This window comes from Mesitornis unicolor, unplaced genomic scaffold (genome assembly GCF_000695765.1).
Source record: "Mesitornis unicolor isolate BGI_N332 unplaced genomic scaffold, ASM69576v1 scaffold4766, whole genome shotgun sequence".
NCBI lineage: Eukaryota > Metazoa > Chordata > Aves > Mesitornithiformes > Mesitornithidae > Mesitornis > Mesitornis unicolor.
The window spans coordinates 21,598-44,481 of record NW_010190149.1 but is presented as its reverse complement, the minus strand read 5'-3'; the positions used below and the strand labels follow the sequence as shown (position 1 = coordinate 44,481).

The window sequence follows — 22,884 nt, the reverse complement described above, 5'->3', positions numbered from 1 at the left end:
GGCCGCCGTCAGGGATATGGATGACCAGGGCTGCCCGCGGTGTAAGACCACCAAGTACCGCAACCCGTCCTTGAAGCTGATGGTCAACGTCTGCGGGCACACGCTGTGAGTGGGGCTGCCTTCTCTCCCTCAGAGGGGGCCGTTGGGGAACGGACGCGGTGAGGGCAGAGCCACTCGGACCCGGGGCTGCTCCTCTGGCGAGGGGATCGGTTGGTGGGGCCTGAGGGAAATGGTAGTGCCATTGGTCTGGGAGTGGGGCCGACCCCGGCCACCCAGCCTAACCTGGCGGGGCTGTACCAGACCCGTGCGGCCGTTTGCGAAACGGCTCCGGGCCCGCTCCTGTCCACCGGTCGCCTCTCCCGGCGGCAGCGCCGCAGCCAGCGGTTTCGTTTCAGGATCACGGTGTGGATCTGAAGCGCTGCTTTCCGCTGTTTCTTCGCAGTTAATTAATATAATTACTCATGGGAGCACGGGGCTTGACGTGGTCGGTGTGGTGGTCGGTACTGGCCCCTGTCCCGAAGGGACATGAGGGTTTGGGGTATGAAACAGGGAACACAGAGAAACACACATTTCTTATGAGCTTAAACACTTCTCATTTGTATTTATGTGCTTGGATATTGTGCTTGGATAATTAAGGAAAAAAAAAGTGTGATTTGTTTTTATTTTTTTGCGTGTTAATTCTGACTGGGGAATGCTTTGTCTGAAGGTTTGATGCTGTCTGAAATGTTGTAAGAGCCTCTTGTGTACCTGTGCTGCTGGTGGTATTTATTCATTCAGTATCTTTTTGTAACAAGAGTCATGGCTTACTTTTATTTTTTCCCCAAAGATGAACACTTAGATAATTCCCACTGCTGGCTCTAGCTGATTTAAGCTATGCGTCGTCTGAACTCATTCACTTTCAGATCTGGAGATCCTTCTTAGCTAGTGTGGAAGTTTTAAAGGTTCTACACTAAATTCTTGCTAGATACACCTGACACAAGCCTCGTACTGCAGGGGCAGACCTATTTGCTTGGGGGTTTTTTTGTGTGTGTGTATTTTCATCTTTCATGTATTTCGTATGTATTGAGATGCTTATATTTTTGCACTACATGTGAATTTCATTCAAAAGATGTAACCTGAGAAAGCTTTGCTTAGCTTGATACGGTGTTATAAGCAAACAGGATGAAGGAACTGGATTGCAACAAGGTATTTATGTTATATTTTTGGGGAAAAAAAATTAGCTTTCATCTGGTTTTCTGATGCTGTTCTGTATGGCCTCAGAATCTTGTGTTGGCAGGGGAAGGCGAGTGGGAGAGCAGCAGATTACCTCCTGATAGGGGTGGTGTAGGAGAGGCAGGCAGCAGGAGTACCCCTTTGGTGACAGTGATGCTGGCTGTGTAAAAGTGCAGCGTTAGCTGGAGTTCAGAAGGTAACAGCCACATTTAGGCAAAGCTGTGCAGCTTTCAAATGATGTTTCTATCTTCTGCTCCAGTGAAGATCAAAGCACTAGTGTTTTTGTTGGTCTTCTGCTTTCAGGCTCCTCCAGAGCCACTTCCAGCAGAGGATAGCATCTTTCAGTTTGCTCTCTTGCTTTGGTTCTCAGTGGCTTTTTAAGAATTTCTTTGGTAGCTGAGCTTCGCTTGAGAAAATTAGTCATGTTTTGTGCTTTGCTGGGTCCAGCTCCGGACACCTTATTTGGGGTTGATGTCCTTGTCTTGCTTTCCTTGTTTCTTCCCAGCTGCACAAGGATTGCCCCTGCTTCCCCTAGCTGTCTGCACTTCTGTTTTATCTGAGACCAGGTCAGTAGTCTGGATCCCTGCAGCCCTGGGTTGAGCCACCCCAGGATCTCTGCAGGGTGCTTGCCGGGAAGGGGCTGTGCAGACCCACCCAGACTGACCTTACCTGGACCCAGCAAGGTGTGTTAGTTCTTCCTTTACCGTCCCAGTGAAGGGTGTCTCTGCAGCTGGACACCACTGTTTTAAAGGATATGTCTGTGAGGGTAAAATTGTAATCACTGTGTAAATAGGATCACTGGATTTGTTTTTGTTGAAATTAAAGACTCTCCATCCTGATGTGGTTCAAGTGCATCACTTTTCTTCTGTAATATCCTTCCAATAACTCCTGTAAGGTTGTGTTTTTAGTATTATTTCCATGTGATGTTACAAAGCCTTCATGCTGGAAGTTGTTTTGTAGTAACGGGTAGTAAATTCTCGTAATGACTGCTCTAGAAGCTGGAAGCTCAGATGAGGCACCTGTGAATGAAGTATGAGGGGCAAAGGGGGAGGTAATTGGCATTTGTTCTTTCATAAATTCACCGTGTTTCAGGCACAAGGAAGGTATGTTTAACTAGTTCTCAAAGCAAATGAGCTAATGTAAGTTTCTGATGGAGATTTACTCTTCTTAGGCAATCTGTTCTGACAGTTTGCTGTTCTCACCATTAAAAATACTTCTAATTTCTAGTCTAAACTTACTTGCTATAATTGAAGCATTTATGTGCGTTTTATATGCTCTGTGAACTCTTTATTACCAGTCTCCTGCAGGGATGTGTTACATGTTGGAGAAGCTTTCTTGTTTGTGTTTTCCATAGTTAAGAAATCTCATTCCTTAACTCTCCTTTCTTCAGTGATTTTTTTTTTTACACTTTTCATACATCTGTGGGCCATCCTCACTGCTTTTCTTGAGGCTTTTTCCATTTGTTTTGCATTTTTCTGGAGCACTGGAACTGGACATGGTGTTCCCTCTGTGTTCTTAGTACAACAGAGTCAAAATTACTTCATGTGCTTTTCATATGATACCTGCATTTCATACATCTCATTAGGTTAATGAATCTGTTTGTGTGTGTTTTTTGTGTTGTGGGGCTTTTTTGTGGTGATTTGTGTGATTTATGTTCAGCATAAACACCACATTCTTGAGCACTTCACCGCTCAACATATCTCAGGGCAGAACAGTGTTCAACCTTGCCTTCCATGCTGTGTTATGCAGCTGATCATTCTTACCTTTTGGCTCTGTCACTGCATATTTACTTCAGATGACTTTTACACTTTGTTCAAATGACTTTGGGTTCTGAGTCCCTCTTTCCAAGTGCTTGTAACTGTTCCAGATTATTCTCTGTTACCTTAAGAAAATGACCTTAATGCCCTGATGTTTTCTAGCGTGTGATTTGTGAACAAGATGTTGTCTGGGGATCTCTGAAGTTATTTCTTGTGACCACTGGAAATCAAACAGGCAGAGCAAAATAAGCTGCCTGGAGTAAGTTCATGCTAAATAGCCTTTCCCCTGCAAGTTACTTTTGTAGGAGTGGAGAATGTTGAAAGGTTAGAGCCATGTGAGTGAGCTTGCTACCTGTTTTCTGTCAGACTGAAATGATGATAACTTATCTCTGGCTATGGATTTCTAATTGTCTCTCGGTACTTGAGTATGTACCATATCTGTTTAGGTTATATGACTGTCAATTAAAGAGCATCAAAAGTCCAGTTAATCCAAAACTATATTATGTTTAGTTGCTGTTTTGCTACCTACGTTGTTATGGTGTCATTGGTGGAATTATACTTAGTTTGATAGGATTTGTTCTTAATGAATTGTGTGTTGGATCTTACTTGCTTTATCTGAAATATGCAGCAGATAGGTTGTTTGATTATTTATTTCACTGTCTTCCCATGGACTGATGGTAACCCTGACTGGTCCATCTTTCCCTGTGTATTTGGTTTCTTGTTCTTTGGAGGCAGGTGCTTTTGCCCTTCTTCAGGCTGTTGAACTTAATGTGGAGATGATCTTTGATAACTGCCTTTGTCAGTTTTCAGAGGGTAAATACTATGTCTACCAGATCAGAAAACCTTAAAGTACTCTTTTAATGCCATAACCCCTGGATATAGTCCATGGGTCTGTAGGCTACAAGTCCATAAGTTTATGAAAGCTTATTAAGTTGTCTGTAGAAGCATATTGCTTTTATCATGTTTTCTCTTTGAAGTTTGGCGATAAATACACATGGGAAATTCAGAGTCTTGACTTTGTTGGCTCAGGAGGTTTGGAGCAATTGCTCCAACACATTTCCTGCTTCTAGCTTGTGTTCTTGCTCCTTTTGCTGTAACACAAGTTACATTAGCCGGTTAATCTGTCTTGGTGAGTGAAGATCAATGCACAAAGCACCCCCAAATGCTCCTATCTGTTAGAGATTTTCCTTCATTTCAAATAGTGGTTTAATACACTCCTCCTTTCACTGCAGGCATCCTGAAGAAATACTTTCATGTTACCTTCTGTGTTGCCTCCCAGAAATTTCTTTCTGAATCACAGGATGGTTTGGGCTGGAAGGGACCTTGAAGCTCATCCAGTCCAACCCCTGCCATGGGCAGGGACACCTCCACCAGCCCAGGCTGCTCAAAGCCCCGTCCAACCTGGCCTTGGGCACTGCCAGGGAGGGGGCATCCACAGCTTCCCTGGGCAACCTGGGCCAGTGCTCACCACCCTCAAATGCTTTGACCTCTCCTATTTCATGAACTGTGCTGTTCACTTCAAGTGACCTTCAGTGATTTGATTTGCACTTGTGGAAAATCTATTGAAAGTCAAATTATTAAAGAGCCTATACTTAGCTGAGATGATTTGTCAGTAGGCTTCAGTTCTTTCTTCTGGGTTTCAGGTAGCTTGTGTGGTTTCACTGTTAGTTCATTTGCTTTATTTTGTGGTGCTCTGTTTCTTCCCTTCTGAAGAATTGCAAGAGTTGGCTTCTTAGGCCTTCTTTCAGCCAAGTTGTTTTCACTTTCATGTTCTTAGCCAGTTCTTCCCCTTTGGTTGGTATGAAACTAGAAGAGCCTTTGTTTTATTGTGTGGTTTTTTTTTTTTCTTTTCACCTCCTATATAAACAAAGTTAATCTCAGAGTATCTGAGAACTTGTTGGGCAATGCATGTCCTATTTGTTCCTTTTTTGTTGAGTGATGCCTGCAGTGAAGGTTCCTCTTGCTATGGAATCCTGTGCTGTGGAGGTTTGGCAGTTTATTCTTCTCCTCTTCCCCACTTCATTAATTTAAATCTCATCTGGGGTAGATACTATGTGTTAGGGTACCTGTGTTGGCCTCCCATCTCTCATTTCCTGTTGACCAATTCATTCTGGATCTTAGCACCAAAATATGCACGTAGCATTTTTCCTCCCTTGTCCATTGCGTACGTGCCTGTCCCTACTTTAGAATAACTCAGTGGCTTTCCCCTGATGCCGTGTGTTTGCCCTGTTCAGTTCCTCTGTGGTCAGTGGGGCTCTGGAATGTGTCCGTGTTCGCCTATGGCAGAGCAGGGTCAGGCTGCTGATAAGCACCACGGTGCTGCAGGGGAGATAAGGGATAGGCAGATGAGTGCGAGCGGATCAAATCGGACATCGGGTCTCGGCTGTGAACATCCTTCAAGTTGGGCTTCTGTTGCAGTTTCTTCCAATGGAACCATGCCAAACCTTAAAATTGTGGGAATGGATTTTCTTGGGGCGTTACTTCTTAGTATTTTGTTTTCATTGGTTGTGGCTTCTTGACCAATATCGCCAAAAGGGTAATACCATGTGCTTTTGGCACTAGAATAATGTTAAATAACCCTTTTCCACTGTAAATCTTCCCTGTCACTTGAAGGGAAGATGATAAATTAGCAGTTAAAAGTTCTAGGATGGGATTAAGTATGGAAATACTCAGTTCAAGAATAATGAATGTCTCTTTAAGTTTATTTTCTTAAGTGTAACATAGATTCAAGGCATCAGATACTTGGCTTTATAGATGCTTTTGTGCAGGGGAAAGTGTGTCGAATTGTGGAGCAATGCTTGCTTAAAGTTCTGCAATGCATTAATTTATAAAGTGCACTGATGGCTTTGCCTTCTTTTAAAAGTTCACTCCCAAGAATTATATTCACAAGCCTTTGTGCATGCATGAAAATTTTTGATTATTCAGATGATTCCTAATGTATTTTCTGAGTGTACAGATCCTGGGTGCGTGCTTGCCAACAGAGCTGTAATCCACCTGGCTCCATTTGAGACCATGAATTATCTATTATTCTGCCTGCTTTGGATTTCATGGCTTGTGTTGAGTTTTAGGAGGCAGGTTAAGCGTATCCCACTGATTTACTTAGTAAGAGGAAAAGAAGTGCATCGACCAAAAACTGCATTAAAAGAACGTCAAGGTTGTTGCTGCAAACAGGCTGGGTAAAGAAATTTACTGTAAACTTTGGATTGTATGGTCTCCAATAATTGTATGCAAATGTCTTAGGTAAAAAAGATGGTTAACGAGGGCTGCTGGTGCAGCTTTGTGTCACTGCCTGCTATGGGGAGAAGGGACATTGGTATGTAAAGCTCTTTCCAGATACCTGTGGCTCATCCTGGCTTGTGGATGTCTGCAGACCAACGATAGCAAAGAAACTCCCTTCCTTCCCATTGTCACTCCAGCTGTTGTGCTGTCTCTGCAACGCGTCTTTCCCATGCTTAACATCTCTGGGAGATGGGGACACAGGTGCCACAGCAATATCTGCGAAAAACTGATAGGCTTGATTGCAGCTGCTGCCAGTGCAGTGTTTTTGGGTTTGTTCGTGTATGACTGCAAACTTAGATGGTAGTTAATGAGCTTGCTCGATTATAAGCATTTCTGGTGTCACTTTCCTGTCTGCAAGAGACTTGCAGAAAGGTGTCTAGGCTCCTTATTAAAATTTCTTTTTTTTTTCCTCCTTTTCCCAGAGGGAGATGTGTTTATTCCTCTTTTCATTTGGTAATAAGGCTTCAAAAAGAAGACGGCATAGCAACGCTTACTGACTCTAGGCCCAGCTTGGTGTTGCTCAGGGGAGACATCAATTCACTGAGTTGTGTTGTGGGGATTCTGTAATTTGCCCTGCACCCTGTTATGGCTGTTCCAGGGATTCATTAGGGGGTAAGTGCATCCTTCGAGAACTCTTTAATTGCAGTGCTAACGACTCCTAAAATGAAGAAACAGAGGTTTCATTATTTGCATATTTATTTTAATGTTAGGAGCATTTTGAGTTTTGCGGCTGTCAGATTCCCCAGGAGTTGGAAGCAGGAGCATCCCCAGTGAATTTGGTGGAGCGAGGTCTCATGCCAGCGCATGGGGCTGGAGTCGATGGAAAAAAGTTTGGAATCTTCTTGTTTAAACTCCTTCCAAGTGAAAGGATTGCTTGGCTTCCTGCTGCATTCTTCTCTGCAGTGTGTTTCAAGAAAATGCCTTTCTTCTAAGATGGGGGGAAGCCCTGGAGATTGTGGAAAATAACATAGAACTGTATTTCAGCCAACTGAGTTTGATTTAAGAAGTCTAACTAGAGGTAGTTGGTGAGGATCTGTCGGACCTGTAAGTTTTAACTTGAGCATGTGGGAGTTAGGTGCCTTAATAGGTATTTGAATTTTATTCAGCAGGTTTTCTCCCTAAAGAAAGTGTCTTAAATGCAAGATATGCAAGGACAGTGATACTGTATTCAGGCTGTTATTTGTAATGTAAACGTTGGCTGTGATGTGTGTGATTTTTAGACTAACAGGTTTCTATTCCTACAGCAGCTGAAGTGCAGGCTTGCAATACAGACGGTACGAATAGTGCTGGTTGAACCACTGAAATGTGCACTCGGATGCAGGACTTGTGAACAGGCAGCAGGCACAAGGAAAAGAGCCATCAGACTGGCACTTACTGGACCCTGGTAAGAGCTGATCTGCCAGGTCAGAAAGTTAGGCATCAGAGGTGGTGCAAGGTAATCTGTAGGAACATGCATCCACAGGTGAGGTAGGTGTATGCTTGAAGAGCAAGTGCTCTGCTTTGTCTTTAGGCTTGTTTTTGTGCTACTCTTGCTGTATCACATCTCAGATTAGATTTCTGTGTGGTAGATCCTTACTTGCATGAAAACTGAAGTGGTCTTGGTGGACTAAAGCAGTTTGGGACTACGTATAGCTAAAAATCTCAACCAGAGCAGGAACTTTGTGTGGTCCTAAAAATGCCTCTTTCTTTGGAGGGAGTTAAGTAGTGGAAACTGGGTAATGTATTGCATTCCCTACAATTTACGTCTCCGAGAGAATTTTCTTAGTTTTTTCTGGGTGAGTTGGAGGACACGTCAGGGAGGTTTTTACTCACGTTTGTCAGATGTACCATGGGAAGTTAACTTGTGCTTGTTTGAAACATTTGCACGATCATAGCCTGTCTGCATCCTCAAAGGAAGAAGCAAAATTACTTTTGAAATTTTTTTTTTTAAGTGGAATGTATTCCCTCAGAAAGAAAGTTTTGTCCTGACTTCTTAGGGAATACAAATCTAGGTCATCTTTCTTCTTTCTCTTTTTGGAGTTATTGATTGAGATTAGATGCTCTTTGGACTCTGCTCCATCCCATTACTCTTCCAAACTCTCTCCGAGTTTGGGAGGTGACTAAATCATCACTGAGATACCCAAGAGCATTATTTCCTTCTGCCATCCAGTTTTGACAATGAATATTTGCTCTTAAATTTGGCTCTGAATCATGGTTTCAATACCTCTGATGTGGTGGTGTTAATGCTTCAGTTTTATTATTCTTTTGTTTAAAACTGACATATTTAGAAAATTTTCTCTTTATTGAGCTATCGGTTGGTATGTCTGCTTAGTAATACTTCTCATCTGCTTAGCAAACCTTGCAGAGCTCTACTTTTCATTCCTCATAAGTACTTTTTGGAAATTTAAGCTGTGGTTCAGCTCTGAGATGTAACCTTGGCAAAAGGAAAGCTATTGTTTATATCCTGGATCTTCAGTCAGCCAACTGAAAAGTAAATTCTTTTTCCTTGGTTCTGAAAATTGTCTGGCTAAATCTACAGCCTGGGGTCCTGAAAATGGCTTATGGGTTTGGGTGCCCAGCTTTAGGGATCTTTAAAAGTGCTTGACCATTTTTGTTGAGTAAATGCTTACCACTGGTTGGATGTGGTAAATGTCCAGCACGGTCACGGAACCCCCCAGGTGTACTGTGTGGACTCAGTGTCCAAGTGGAGATCGGTGACGAGCGGTGTTCCCCGGGGATCGGTGCTGTTTAACATCTTTGGTGGATGCCACCAAGCTGGGTGGTGAAGTTGAGATGCTGGGAGGAAGGGATGCCATCCAGAGGGACCTGGACAGGCTGGAGAGGTGGGCCCATGCCAACCTCATGGAGTTCAGCAAGGCCAAGTGCAAGGTCCTGCACCTGGGTTGGAGCAGTCCCAAGCACAGATACAGGCTGGGCGGAGAAGGGATTGAGAACAGCCCTAAGGAGAAGGACTTGGGGGTGCTGGTTGATGAAAAGCTCAACATGAGCGGGCAATGTGTGCTGGCAGCCCAGTAAGCCAACTGTGTCCAGGACCAGGACTGCATCAAAAGCAGTAGCTAGCAGGTCACGGGAGGGGATTCTGCCCCTCTACTTCACTCCTGTGAGACCCTGCCTGTAGTACTGCGTCCAGCTTTGGTGCCCCCAGCATAAGACAGACATGGACCTATTGGAGCGAGTCCAGAGCAGGGCCATGAGGATGATCAGAGGGGTGGAGCAGTGCCCGTACGAGGACCGGCTGAGAGAGTTAGGGCTGTTCAGCCTGGAGAGGAGAAGGCTCTGGGGGGATCTTACTGCGGCCTTCCAGCTCCTGAAGGATCCTACAGGAAAGCTGGGGAGGGACTTTTTACCAGGGCAGGTAGCGACAGAATGAGGGGAAATGGTTTTAAACTGGAAGAGGGGAGATTTAGACTGGATATTAGGAAGAAATTCTTTACTGTGAGGTGGTGAGCACTGGCCCAGGTTGCCCAGGGAAGCTGTGGATGCCCCCTCCCTGGCAGTGCCCAAGGCCAGGTTGGACGGGGTTTGAGCAGCCCGGGCTGGTGGAGGTGTCCCTGCCCATGGCAGGGGTGGGACTGGATGAGCTTCAAGGTCCCTTCCAACCCAAACCGTTCTGTGACTCTAAATCTCTATGGTTAAAGTGCTTCTCAAAAAGAAGGCAAACACAAGAAACTTTTAAACAATTTGATATTAGGTGAGATTTTTTTCCTTTCTTTTAATTGCGTCTACTGCCTTGTAATTTAGGCCAGTAATTCTGTGGGTTTGTGAGGAAGAGCAACACTTAACTTGCTTCTATGTGGTTGCATTAGCTGCCAAATGATAATAAGTCATATGCATGGTTTAATATTTATGAAACTAAGCAAATATATTCCTGAGTAATTTTAAAAAGCACGTCTCAGTAACTGTAAATTCACAGCAGGGCAGATCTGAAAGTGCTCTCTTGGAGTACTCAGAAGTTGCACTGAAGTGTGTGCTCTTTGGTACAGTGGTTGATTTTTTTCTCTCAGAGCAACTGAAGGTGAATTTTGAAAAAAAAAACCAAGCAAAACCCAACAACTGGGTCACTGTTGTGGGAACTGAATTGAGTTCTCCAGTGTTAAGAAATTTATTAAGAAATTAAAAAAGAAAATCTTTCCCGAGAGTAACAGGACATGGGACAGACAGGGTGCTGAGCTTGCTCTGTGGACACTTGAGTTTCATGTTGCTGGTTCTCTCTTTTATTTAATGTTATGCAGGAAACACTGGATATTTCATTACAGAAAGGGCACTCTGGCTGTAGTAAAAGTTATAATTATTAATCCTAAGAGTGAACTGAATTTTGTAGTGACAACTACTTGTTTGGGTTTTTTTTTAATGTGTTGCAAGCGTTATATTTGGCAAGACCAGATCTGAAAAAAATGAACTTAGCAGCAACTACTGCTATATATGACAGAATTAGACTTTAATTATTGTAGCTATGAACATTTTTGATGCTCTGAAAATGATGTTCTAAGTTGTTTTTCCTTTGTTTGTAACACAGTTGGGGGAAAGAATGTATTGGGAAATCCTTGCAGTGTTTTCGTGTGGAATGCAGGTAAGCTCATAGAAGTGAGACAGGTTGTCTGTGCCACAGATGAATCATGAGCAAGTCATCTACTCTGATAAATATTTTGGCTCTGATTTGGGAAACATGCAGATAATGTGTTTTTTTTTTTACTGTTCCCACAGTCCTGCCTCAGTGATTGGCACTGAGGTTAAACAAGTCTGGGTATTGGCAGAATCCCGGGCTTAATGTGAGCATGTCAACTTCTTTAACATTGCAGAGGAAGGTAAGCGGCTCTGATGGGAGTTAGGAAATAGTGGGATGGGGCAGAGTGAGGAATGGGTTTTTTTAAGAAGAAATATTGAGGTAAAAGTTCCCAAGTCCTAAGAATATTTTGCTTATTAATACCAAGCAATGTGGCCAGGCTGTCATTCTCCCTGCCAGGGTGGCACCGAAGGACTGATGTTCCTAGACAGCAAAAGGCGAGCGAGTGGTTTGGCAGATGATGACACCTTCAGACTGCTGAGCCAGGACAGGAACTGTTGGGTCTAACTGGGCAGGAAGGTTTGGCCCTGGGGTTAGGTGTATTGCAAGAGCTGCTGGCAGAGCTGGGGTGAAGGAGGAAGACCTGTGGTCCCGGTCAAGTGCAGACAGACAAACATTTAACATCTTTGCAATGTGTCATGTGTTTTCTGTTTAAAAAAAAAAGTATCTTCATGGGGATTAGGGTTTGAATAATCTGTAGGTGTAACTAGTGACTAGATAATGTTTAGTGTGAGTATAGGAATAGCCTTGTGTAAATAGAAGAGTTCAGATTCTTCTGGGAGTAGCTGTCTACGGGTTTAAAGAGACTGAAAAAAATAGTCTGTACACACCCTGGATGGCATCAGGAAGGACTTTGGTGGCAGTTGCTTAGTTTGATGAGCCCATGACTGACGTGCTGTGAGCTAGAGATGGGAGGCTGCCTTTAAACCCCCAAGATCCCCTTGTTCCAAGAAAACAAAAAAGTTATCTTTAGTTTTGGGATATGGTTGTGTTTTGTAAAGGGAGAGAGGGAAGTTGACAGCACTGAGGGCAATGCCAGGATGATGTGATGTTGCTCTCAATGTCATCAGCTGGGCAGGGTTGGAGGAATTTAGGAGCTGGAGAATTGCTTGTCTGTTGAACTTAGTCTAGAATTACTGTATTTGTTTGAACCTTTCTGTTTCCACTCTTGCAACAAAGCCTGGCCTAAAATTTTGCTAAGCAAATCTTTGATTTCTGTTCTGTCTGCCTGGTTTTGGGGAAAGGTGTAACACAGGAAGGAGCAGCAGACGTGGCCAGAGGTAGCTGTCTTCACGTGGGCAGTATCTCATGTGAATGGGGGGAACAGCCCCCTTGGAGGTTTGTTCCTTGGATGAGGTTAGGGAACCCAAATTGGTGGGGTCTGTGTGGGAACCTTTGCTGCCAGCTGACAGATTTTGGAAAGGGGCCTTCTTTTTTTTGCAAGGAATGTGTGACTTAAATTTGAGAAGAAACTTCTTCTCAGTGAGGGTGACAGAGCACTGGACCAGGCTGCCCAGAGAGGTTGTGGAGTCTCCTTCTCTGGAGACATTCAAAACCCGCCTGGACGCCTTCCTGTGCAACCTCATCTGGGTGTTCCTGCTCCAGCAGGGGGATTGGACTGGATGAGCTTTGGAGGTCCCTTCCAATCCCTAATGGTCTGGGATTCTGTGATTCTGTGACTGGGAAACATCTCGTGGCTCTGGGGAACTCTGAAGTGCTGTAATGGAGTCAGAAGGGGGGGCTGACTACCAGTCTTACTGTGTGCAGTGAATGAGGTCCTCAGAGTGCCATTGAACCCCTTGGAGAAAGGGGTATGACTGCATGAAGACTTGAGAGAAGGATTTAGGACTATCTGGGAAGACTGGGGCAAGTCTGGAGCTAGAGAATGGTGGAGGAAGATGTGAGGTTGGAGGAGGATGAATGCATGGGGAGCTGGCGGCTATGGGAAGATCAGAGGTGAGAAGATTGAGGATTGTAGGTGTCTGAATGGAAATTAAGTTAGCAAGGAGTCTGTGCCTGGATCCCAAAAGTCTCGGGCAGGAGAAGAAAGGATGCGGAAGAGGTTGGCACTCCGCTTTCTTGCATTCCCTCATGGGACTGGAGCAGCACCTGGGGTTTTCGAGTTTGAGTTAGTTTTCGGAGTGGAATTGGCCGAGTTCCTGGAGCCCAGCGTTTCCCAGGAGCTTCATCTGTGCCCCTCGGACATCCCCACAGAAGTGCAGGGCTGTGAGCAACTGCCCCTGCGCTCTCCAGGAGCTGTGCTTTGAGCAGAGGAAATCCTGTATAGCTCTACTGCTAATCACTCCAATCGGGAACGTGAAATTTGGGCATGCTTCAAGCATTAATTACAGTGGCTTAATTTCCTTATCTGGTAATATGGGGATAATACTACCTCTTGGTGGTTTTGAGAAGGTCAGTTATTTAATGCTGACTGTGCATGCCAAAGAAAACTGAAGGGAGGGGGAAAAAGTGAACGTGTGGAAGCAGGATTTGAAGAGGGCAGAATAAGCAAGGTCTGAGGAGAAACCAGCATTGCCTGCATGCGTGGTGGTCAGGGCGGCCCGAACAAGCTGGGAAAAGTAACCCTAAGTCTCAGCCTCTGGCAGGCCACGCACATAAACCGTAAGGAAAGCTGGGAAAGCCCAGGCTATATATTGTGCAGGTCTGTTAAAGGAGGTCTCTCTGGCTGACACGAGGTACTGGCTGTGGAGGGCAGTGGATGGGGAGGAGCTGAGTATCAGCCCAATTGTGTAAGCCTTTTTTTAATTTTTTCCCCCAAAGGAAGCCAGGCTGAAGTAATGTGGAGATTACACTAAGTTTATGTGGGAGTGCACGACCACAAGAGGGATCAGACCACTTGAATTTTTGGTTTTTTGATTCTGCGCTCTTGCATGTAACTTGGTTATGGGTGTTTTACGTATGGAGGCTTTAATTATGTGACTTACTGATAGTAATACTAGAAATGTAGTTGAATAACGGGCTTGTGTCCAGTTTGTTTTCTGTCACAGGTCTTTTTCTTGGTTTCAGTCTCTGCAGCAAAAATAAGGCTGTATTACTGTGTGACTTGGATGGATTTACATTCCTACTTGCACAAGAAGTTACGTTGTACTGTTTGCTTTGTAAGGCTTCATTTACAATACTGTTATTATGAAAATTGTAATTAATATTTTATGAATATTCTAAAAAGATGTGTACCATTGTGTTCAGAATCTGTTCAGTCTGTATTTTATATGAGCTTCGATTTAAACCCAGTTTCTAGTTTTCTACCAATTCCCCTCTTCTTGAACATCAGTTGTATGACTGGCAAACACGTACAAGCTGATCTGAAAGTAATAATTCATTGAATATAGTGGACCACAATAACTTTCTCTTACTCCTAATTAGTCCATAGTTTCATTTTAAAATTCATATATTTTTTAGGGATAGTAGAAAGATGCAAAGTTGCCTGAAGGAGAATTGCCCCAACTTCTTTCTACTCTGTGTCCTTCCTTCACCAATATAGAAGCAGCTGTATCACTGAAAATTTAATGAAGCTTTCATCAATGTAATGCTGTGCCTCTGCATTCTCTGAAATGTATTCATATTTAATGAGCTTCTAATTCTGACTTCAGGTAACAGGAACAGCTGAATGTAACCATAAATCTGGTTGGTTTGTGAGCAGCACGTGCTGTGTCATTTACAGTGTGTAAAGTAGTCATTGATGACGAGCGTGGTACAGCATGGGAAGAGTTGTACATCTGAACATCAAGCAGCCGCTATTTAAATTGGCGCTGGACTGCATTTGTTAGTTTGTTACAAATGTTTTGGCTCAGACCTTTATTTTTTCGTTAAAAATCAGCCTCGGGAAGCAGTGACTTTAAAGCAACGAGGTTATTGTCCAAGTGTCATATTTGAGTATTTAATTCTTTTCTTTCTTTCAAATTTTTAGCAAGCCTAAGGTTAGTTTCTTAGTTAAAAAAATAACGATAGTAGGAAAACATTTTGGATGTGCGGGAGGGATGGTAATAGTGAACAACATACAGAATTGTGTGTAATTAATGACAGAAGATGGAAATAGGCTGGAAATAACTGTGCAGATACCCCGCTGCACCCTGGACAGTCTCAGTCTGAAGATTTCTGTGAAGCATCAAATAATGTGCTGCTGGGCTTGGCTGGAGGAAGCAACACGGCTTGTTTTACTCTTCCTTATTGAGTGACTCGTAATGCTGAAAAGATGGCATTGTTTACCAAATTTTGTGCAATACCACCACCCATGAGTACATAATTACACTTCAATTAGAATAAGAAAACATCAACACTGAAACGCTGTTTCGATCATGTGAAAATACTTTGATTATTCTATCTGCATTATTTAATTTATGGTCCTTTTATTGTTTCCCATAACCATAATTGACACGCACTAATATTTAATTTGCGTTTTGGAGGTTAATTGTAGAAGAAGGCCATACATAATGTGATGCCACTGAATACAGAAACCTAGAATTTAATAACCAGAAACATCCTCTGCTATGCGTAATTTTGCCTTTGGAATGAAACGAAAGGCGCTGTGGAGGATGGTATTCACTCCACGCCCTTTCTTGGCAGTATGCAGTTTTCGTTTTCATCTCGTAGGAAGTTTCTTAAAAAGGAATCGTAATACCAAGAGAACGTTACACTTGTGTAGCACATAGCAGTATCCTGGTTGCTTCTGACTGTTCTTATTTCCTTGCATTATTTTACTTGGAGCGTTACACTGGCAGTGCTAATCAGGATGCTTTCCCACATATTTTTTAATCCAACTTTTAACGCACATTTTAGCAGCCTCACAAGCGGAACACTACACGATCTGGTGTGGGCAAGGAAATCTGACATCTCCTGAGGTAGGAAAGTGAATTAATTTGCTGTACCAGTCTGTCCTGGGCATGTCATGCTGGGCAGTGTCTACGTGTTGGCAATAGACACTTCCACGGTGTACTGGCTTCTATGTTTACTGAATTTATGATGGCTAATTAAAAAATACATATTTCTAATTAACATTTGTTTCCCAGTCATTTGGGATGCATAGCAGTGCAGCAGCAGAACAAATAAATTGTATTAACAAGACTGTTGTTGCAAAAGACTGGCTCAGTTCATCAGGTGCTGGAATGTCAGCGTAGCTTCGCTTATCCACGCTGCCCACAGAATCACCGAGACTCCTGTGACGATTAGTTTTAGGATCAAAACCATACTATTTATTTTCACTTCTAAAAATTCTTGTCGGACAGTCGTTCTTCTGTCAAATAGCTCGCTTAACACAGACAAATAGTTTATTTAGGATATGTCGATAACGGTAGATTTGCAGTTTGTCCTTGTGTCGGCACTTTTCGTATTTGGCTTGGACAATCTGCAGTAGAAGCTGAAGGTGGTTGAGATGAGGGAAAGGTACAGGGGTTTTTGTGTGGGTTTTTTTCCTTTAAATATTCCCAGTTCAAAGTTCTTTAATGGCAGTGCCTCATCTTCTTTTGAGTGACATTAGATCTTTTACTTGCCAGTTTTAAGCACTGACCTGTTTTGACCAGGGATTGTAATAAATGTTAAAGCCCACCTTCATTTCATGGGAGACAGCGGTCTTTTTTGTGTCTTTTGTGTTTGGAGGGCCTACTTTAATAAAACTCCATTTACTGTCATAATTTCTGTGGATGTTTTTTTCAGATTCTTTAAAGGTGATTTGGGTATTTTTACCTGCAGCCTCCTGAGGTATGTGTCAATTGTACATAAAAGCGACGTTCCGAGCTTTGTTTTGGACTTTAGCACCCAGAAGTTAGCAAAATGCAAAAAATAAGGATTCCTTGTTCAGTCTTAGCTTGATCCCTCTGTGTATACTTGTTGGTCTACTATTATTGGCATAGAATGCTATTTTTCATCTTATAGGAGCCTGTTTTGTACCATATTCGGGGAGTATTTTTCATGAGTTATTTTCTGGATGCTATCGAGCATATGTAGTGGATTATTGATTTCTTCCTTTTCTGTAGTGCTCAGTGTCTCTGGACAGAAAGCCTTTTGTGCCTATGTATTTCTCCTGTGATATAGAGCATTGCTACCACTAACTGATGAGAAAAAACATCATGATTTTACAGGCATCTCTAAATTTTGAAGTGTGCTGTAAGGGCAACGTTAGAACTTCTTTCCCCTCACCCCTTCATCTTCAGGCACACAACCTGCTTCCACAGCAAACAAATCCAGCCTTTTGAGAACCTGGTAATGAGAAGTGTTAAACTGTGCTGATCCTATGAATAGCTGTCAGGCATGCCAGAAAAGGGTATTTGTGTTAGCTAAGATAATTATATTTGAGCTTTGCAATATAGTTTTGGAGGGTTTTTTTGAGTTTTATTTTGCGGTTCAACATTGAGCATGTAGGTGACTGGAGATTTGTGCAACCTGATGTTTTGGGGAGGTAATCTACTGGGTCATCTCAGTGCTACCAAGCGAGGTTAAAACGGAAGGTTTGATCCTGGGGGAAAGGAAACTGGGTATAAAAAGAATCCTGTAATCACAGAATGGTTTAGGTTGGAAGGGACCTTGAAGCTCATCCAGTCCCACCCCTGCCATGGGCAGGGACACCTCCACCAGCCCAGGCTGCTCAAAGCCCCGTCCAACCTGGCCTTGAACACTGCCAGGGAGGGGGCATCCACAGCTTCTCTGGGCAACCTGGGCCAGTGCTCACCACCTCACAGTAAAGAATTTCTTCCTAATATCCAGTCTAAATCTCCCCTCTTCCAGTTTAAAACCATTTCCCCTTATTCTGTCGCTACCTGCCCTGGTAAAAAGTCCCTCCCCAGCTTTCCTGTAGGATCCTTCAGGAGCTGGAAGGCCGCAGAGCCCCCCCCAGAGCCTTCCCCTCTCCAGCCTGAACACCCCCGACTCTCTCAGCCGGTCCTCGTACGGGCACTGCTCCACCCCTCTGATCACCTTCATATGGCCCTGCTCTGAACCTGCTCCAACAGCTCGATGTCCTTATGTTGGGGCCCCCAGAACTGTATGCAGCACTGCAGGTGGAGTCTCACAAGAGCAGAGAAACAGCAGAGGAGTGGGGTTATTAAGAACATGGGGATTTTTTGCTTCGTTTCTCCCTTCCCTTGCTGCCCTGATTAATTTTTCTGTGACTCTTTATTGCCCAGCTCACACGGTTGGTTGTATTGGCACATCTGAGGGCAGAGAGCTGCAGGGCCAGAGCAGGCACAGGGAGGAGGTGGGGATGCACAGCAGCAAGGCCCGTTCTGCCACCAGAGAAAACCTTTAACTGCCCCCCTCTGTACGTCTTTTCTGTGGGTCCTCTGTTTTCTGAGGCACTTTGGCAGCCCTGCCCCTTCACATGCAGGTTTTATCTATGCATTTTTAAGCTGAATCACGAACAGAAGGGTTGTGCTTTGCCAAGCACCTGTGATCGTGCCCTTTCAAGGGTATTGCTATTGCTTGTGCTCAAAATGTTGACTCTTCCTGAACTCTGCTTCTGGGAAGTATGAGCTTTGTGAGCCGCCTTGGTGGTGTGAAATATTTTTATGCTTTGTACATGAAAACATCAGACATCACTGGTTGTGCCTTTCATGTATAAAGGTGACAAGAAGTGTGGTTAAAAAAAATAAAATTGCTGGCTACGTGTGTTTGAGTTGACTTCCACTTGAGTGTCCACCTACCAAATGCAGATGTTCCCTGTGTCACATACCTGTCCCATCCTTGTGTTCCTACCCTCTTTTTTGGCACCGAAAGGTAAGCCAGATCAGGGAGGTGATCCATTTTAGGATTTTAAACTAGGTATCAGCTGAATTAGCTGCTTGTGGTGCTTCCAGGCATGTGTGCTGTTGCACAGGCACCAGGACTTGAATGTGGGGTGGGAAACGATGGCAGCTCAGATTTAAAAGTAGGGCAAGCTACTGCGGGACTGCCTTGCACTTGTAGCCATATGTGATGCCAGTAAAAAGAAATGAATTAATGAAGAAATCACCTAGATGAGGTGCTTGTGTGTGTCTTTGTTGCTGGCTCCGGGGCTGTGCCAAGAGAGCGGCTCTCGTTAACGTTCCCCCAGCATCAAGTGGCTGCGGAGGTGTGTGGCAGCCATGCAGAAAACCACTTTGATCTCCGATGATCCCCCGCGATTTCCCCAGTGCAGACTGTAGGAGTCAATGTGTTTCTTTTAGGTGACAGCCTGAGCACGCAGAGGCTCTGTTTTTCTTTTGCTCAAACGCTGTATAGCTTGGTTTTGGATTTAGCTTAAACAAATTGCAAAGAGCCTTCCCTTCATGTTATGTGAAGTTTATGTTCCTGAGAGTGAAAGGATCGCTCGTGGATTACTGGAGGTGCTGCAATTTGGAAAGAGCCATGTCGGGGAGGATACAGCTTTCTCCTGGAAGTGAGGAGAGTTTTCAGGTTTCTTGTCATTCAGATCTTTTCACAGTCCTTTCAAAGCTTGGGCAGGGGGCTTTGGTTTGCAGTGGCCTTCTAGCATTGTCACCAGCATGAATGAAAAGCTGGTCCGAGGTATTACTTCGGATGATGATCAGTGACAATACGGCACTTTAAGTGTGATGGCTTTAATTCTGCTTGTTTTTCTTCTCTACATAAATGAAAGTGAAGATAATACAAAACTAAATATATTTGGGCAGTAGTGGGAATGAAAATGAAGCAAGTTTGATGCATGGCAACTGTCAGCACCGAGCTGCTCTTCCTCTTTTTCCGAGCCATGTTCACATTGGTGGCAGCCAGAAGAGCTTTCATGAGTACCAACTTACGGGTCTGTGCAGGGAAAGGAAAAAGCTTTGAATCAGTTGTAATCTAAAAAGTAAATCTGAGCAGGGGAGGTGAGGATATGATGGAAACAAGAAAAGCCCAATTTCCTCATGACTTGGTTGGCAGAGAATGTCTTGTGCTGAAGCCCTTGCTCAGTTCTCTGCGTTATTTTTCAGTTGAGCTGCAGGATGGGATGGGGAGTAACGCTGATGGTGGAGCTTCATCCAGTGTAGTTTAAGTGACTGGTTTCCCACCTTGGAGTAGAGTAGGTGGGCTGGTGCCAGGGGCTGTTTGTGCAGTACCAGAAAGCAATAGCGTATACGCAAGTCCTCTTTGTCCCCTGGCTTGGGGAGCCATCCCACGACCTTGGTCTGCGGTGTGCGCAGGTGGAGAGGAGGATGAGGAAAAGTCACGTTCCCCTTAGCCTCCTGAAAGTACTTTGTGTCCCAGGAGTGCTAAACTTGGGGTCTTTTCAAAGGGTAACGGGTGCTGTGCAGGTGAGTCAGCCTTTTGTGCTGAGGGCCAGGTGCTTCACTTATTTTCAAGCTGGCATGCTAGAACACGCTCTGGCATTCAGCGTGTTTGTAAACACTCCTGAAGATGAGGAAGGCTTTTGTCTCGTAACCGGTTTTCCTGAATGCTCCGGGAGGGACTGGCATGATGCAGTTTCCCCAGGTGGCGTCAGCAGCCTATGAAGTACAGAGGAAGCGTTTCTGCTGTGTGACCTTTCCTGCAGGGTCATCTCCAGGAAGGACAACTGAGAGTGAGTGTCTTTGTACTTCTGGTACTTTGCCCAAACGTGTGCACTGCTGACTGCAGATCAGGGAATGGAAGACACCGCGTCTTAGACCAGTCCTTTGGGCAATGCAGCTCTTGTCCTCGTTCTTCTGCTGTGTGAAGTGGTGGTTGACAAGTCATTCCTGCAGAGCAAGTAAAGGATAGCTTTGATTTTAGTGCTGGAAAGATCCCTGCTGGTATTGCTGAGTGGAACAGAGTTGTAGTCTGTTGTGGTGAGTTTTATGTCAAGTTTAGGATCTCACTTTTGTGAAAGACTATTCAAGTTTCTCTTTAATAATCTGTTACTCCTTTGTAACCTTTGTTTTCAAACAAAGACTCCAGAGTATTTGTCTGTAGCAAAGAACAAGTGAAAAACAGGTCCTGATGAGTTTTCTACAATGTATGGTCTAAGAACAGCCTCGATGCTAGGGCTGCTTGCAGCAGGAAATGTCAGGCAGTCCTAGATCCAGATTGTGTTGTGCAAAAACTGCAGCGATATCGGAATCGCCCAATGTGTGTAAAAGGGTTTTCTCAGGTGTCTGGACCTGTCTTTTGATTTTCTTTTCTCCTTTCAGTGCAGTGTTTTTTTGCTTGTTTGCTTTCAGTAGGCCACTGAGGGGCCTGATACTGCAAATAGTAATGAACAGCGTTTTTGTTTACTGGTGGTACCTGTGGACTGTTCAAATAAGTGCATGGAGCTGAATCCAAGACCTCTTTGACGCCCACCAAATACTGATGTTTTGTTCCCCCTCTTTCCTTGAAACCTCTATTCCCAGAGGGCCGTGAAGCCATCTCTCCTCTCTCATAGCTGCTGAAAGGATTAGGCCAGATTTTTTTTTTTCGTAGTAAAAAAGACCTGAACATATTCACGTTTTGACATGTTATGTCTGAGAATGGTTAAGCAACAGTTTACAGCTTATGCACACATTGTTAACTTACCAGTGATGAAGAATTGAGTTTTAACGTGCCTCTTAAAAGGGTATCTTGGGGATGGAAAAAGTGACTTAATTGTGTTTTGTCAAAAACAAACGTCTCTTGGCCTGGCCATTTAATGGGCCATTTAGCTTCAACTGAGTCTGGCTTTGCTAAAAGTTGCTGAGCAGAAATCACAGGGGTTTGTCTCTCACTGTCAGCTGTGCTGTGCAGGTGGGGTACGATGCAGGCGCTGGTGGCAGTTGGAGCTGTTTGACTGTGCCCAGAGTGAGAACTGCTGCCTAGTGAGCAGAACCAAAACACGCTTATTATCTTATTAGTGCATGTGAATATTTACGCAGTTGAGCATTGTCTTTATGCTCCCTCTACTACACACATTCCCACAGTTTTAACACTTTATCATTTAAAGCCTGTGAGAATTTGACTGAGGTTTAATTCCATGTATCCAGTCTGGGCAGCCGTTGGGTGTGATGCTGTCTGTGTGGCTGAGAAGTGAAAGTGTGCAAATCGGCACTGTTAAGGTCTTCAGCAACCAGGTAAGAGGGAATGGGCGGCAGGAAATACCCCTTTGTAGGGGAGAGCCTTTCAGATAAAAGGTGAAAATTGATCACTTGGTGTTTGGTCACATTAAATTTACATGCGGGGCCCATCAGCAAGGAGGTTCCCCCAGGGTGTTCAATAATGCTGACTTTTGCAGTCCTTCAAGAAATCCCAGTGTTTCACAGGTGCCTCATTTCCATCGCTTGAAAGTTTTGCAGCTGAGTGCTTGGCAGTTCTGGAAACTGTATGATAAATTGCTAGTAGAGGTGATATTTTGAGGCGGAGCAGTTTTTTTTGAGTAAGCATATACATCTTTAAACCGCCTGAGTCATGTATTCTATTTTTTAATACAAAATGCTTTTGAAGACTCAGTGTGTCGTGCCAGTGGTGATACGGCACAAAGCATAAGGTGACATGTAAAGGCCTCCTAAAAGGAGGGAAGAGAAGGGAGACTGTCATGTACATCCCTGAGACCACTGAATTCACGGACACATTTATTTCTTTCTAATGACCCTGTCAGCCCCTGTTGGCAAGCTGCATAGTGTAGGGTGATGGCTCCAGTTCTGGGGCTGACAGGCCCCTGCCCCAGTTAACTGGGTTGCTCATGGCAGTGGGAGGGCAGCAGGTTGTGGTTACGCTTCACCAGTACAGACAGAGGTGGGTTGTTGGCTTCAGTCATCTTGGGAGCGGGGCCTGAGCTTTGTGATTTTCCTGACCAACCGTAGCATGTTTTTTACTGGGGAATTTTGTCAGACTGGTTAACTCCCTGTATTGGATTCAGGTCATGCTGCAGTGGGTGTCACCAAACTTGTTCTACAGGGTTTTCCAAGGAAAACACCCAGCATGGTGTTTTCTGCCCTGGTTGGGCTGATGGGCTGTTAATGTAAAAGGCTGTTTGTGGTTTACTTTCAAATACTCGTGTTGCGCAGTGACACCATCAGTCAGGAACCACAGCCTGTGCCATAACTGGCTTCTTTTCCCAGGGTTTAATTCTTGATAGCTGCAAGAGGAGGGGGTATCTACAATATCTACAAACAACCCATCTCTTTTTAGCTTTGGATCCCTTTTATTTTATTTTAA

The 22,884-nt window shown here is 44.1% G+C and overlaps 1 protein-coding gene across 1 annotated transcript in view; it reads left to right on the top strand.

The window, feature by feature from the left end:
* Nucleotides 1-16: 16 nt before the first annotated feature.
* MNAT1 (MNAT CDK-activating kinase assembly factor 1) overlaps nt 17-22,884 on the top strand; it is a gene marked incomplete at its 3' end in the record, with an annotated part of 42,326 nt that continues 19,458 nt past the window's right edge. Inside the window, exon 1 of the mRNA XM_010186305.1 lies at nt 17-105. Coding sequence (XP_010184607.1) covers nt 17-105 — 89 coding nt within the window. The remainder of the gene's footprint in view (nt 106-22,884) is intronic.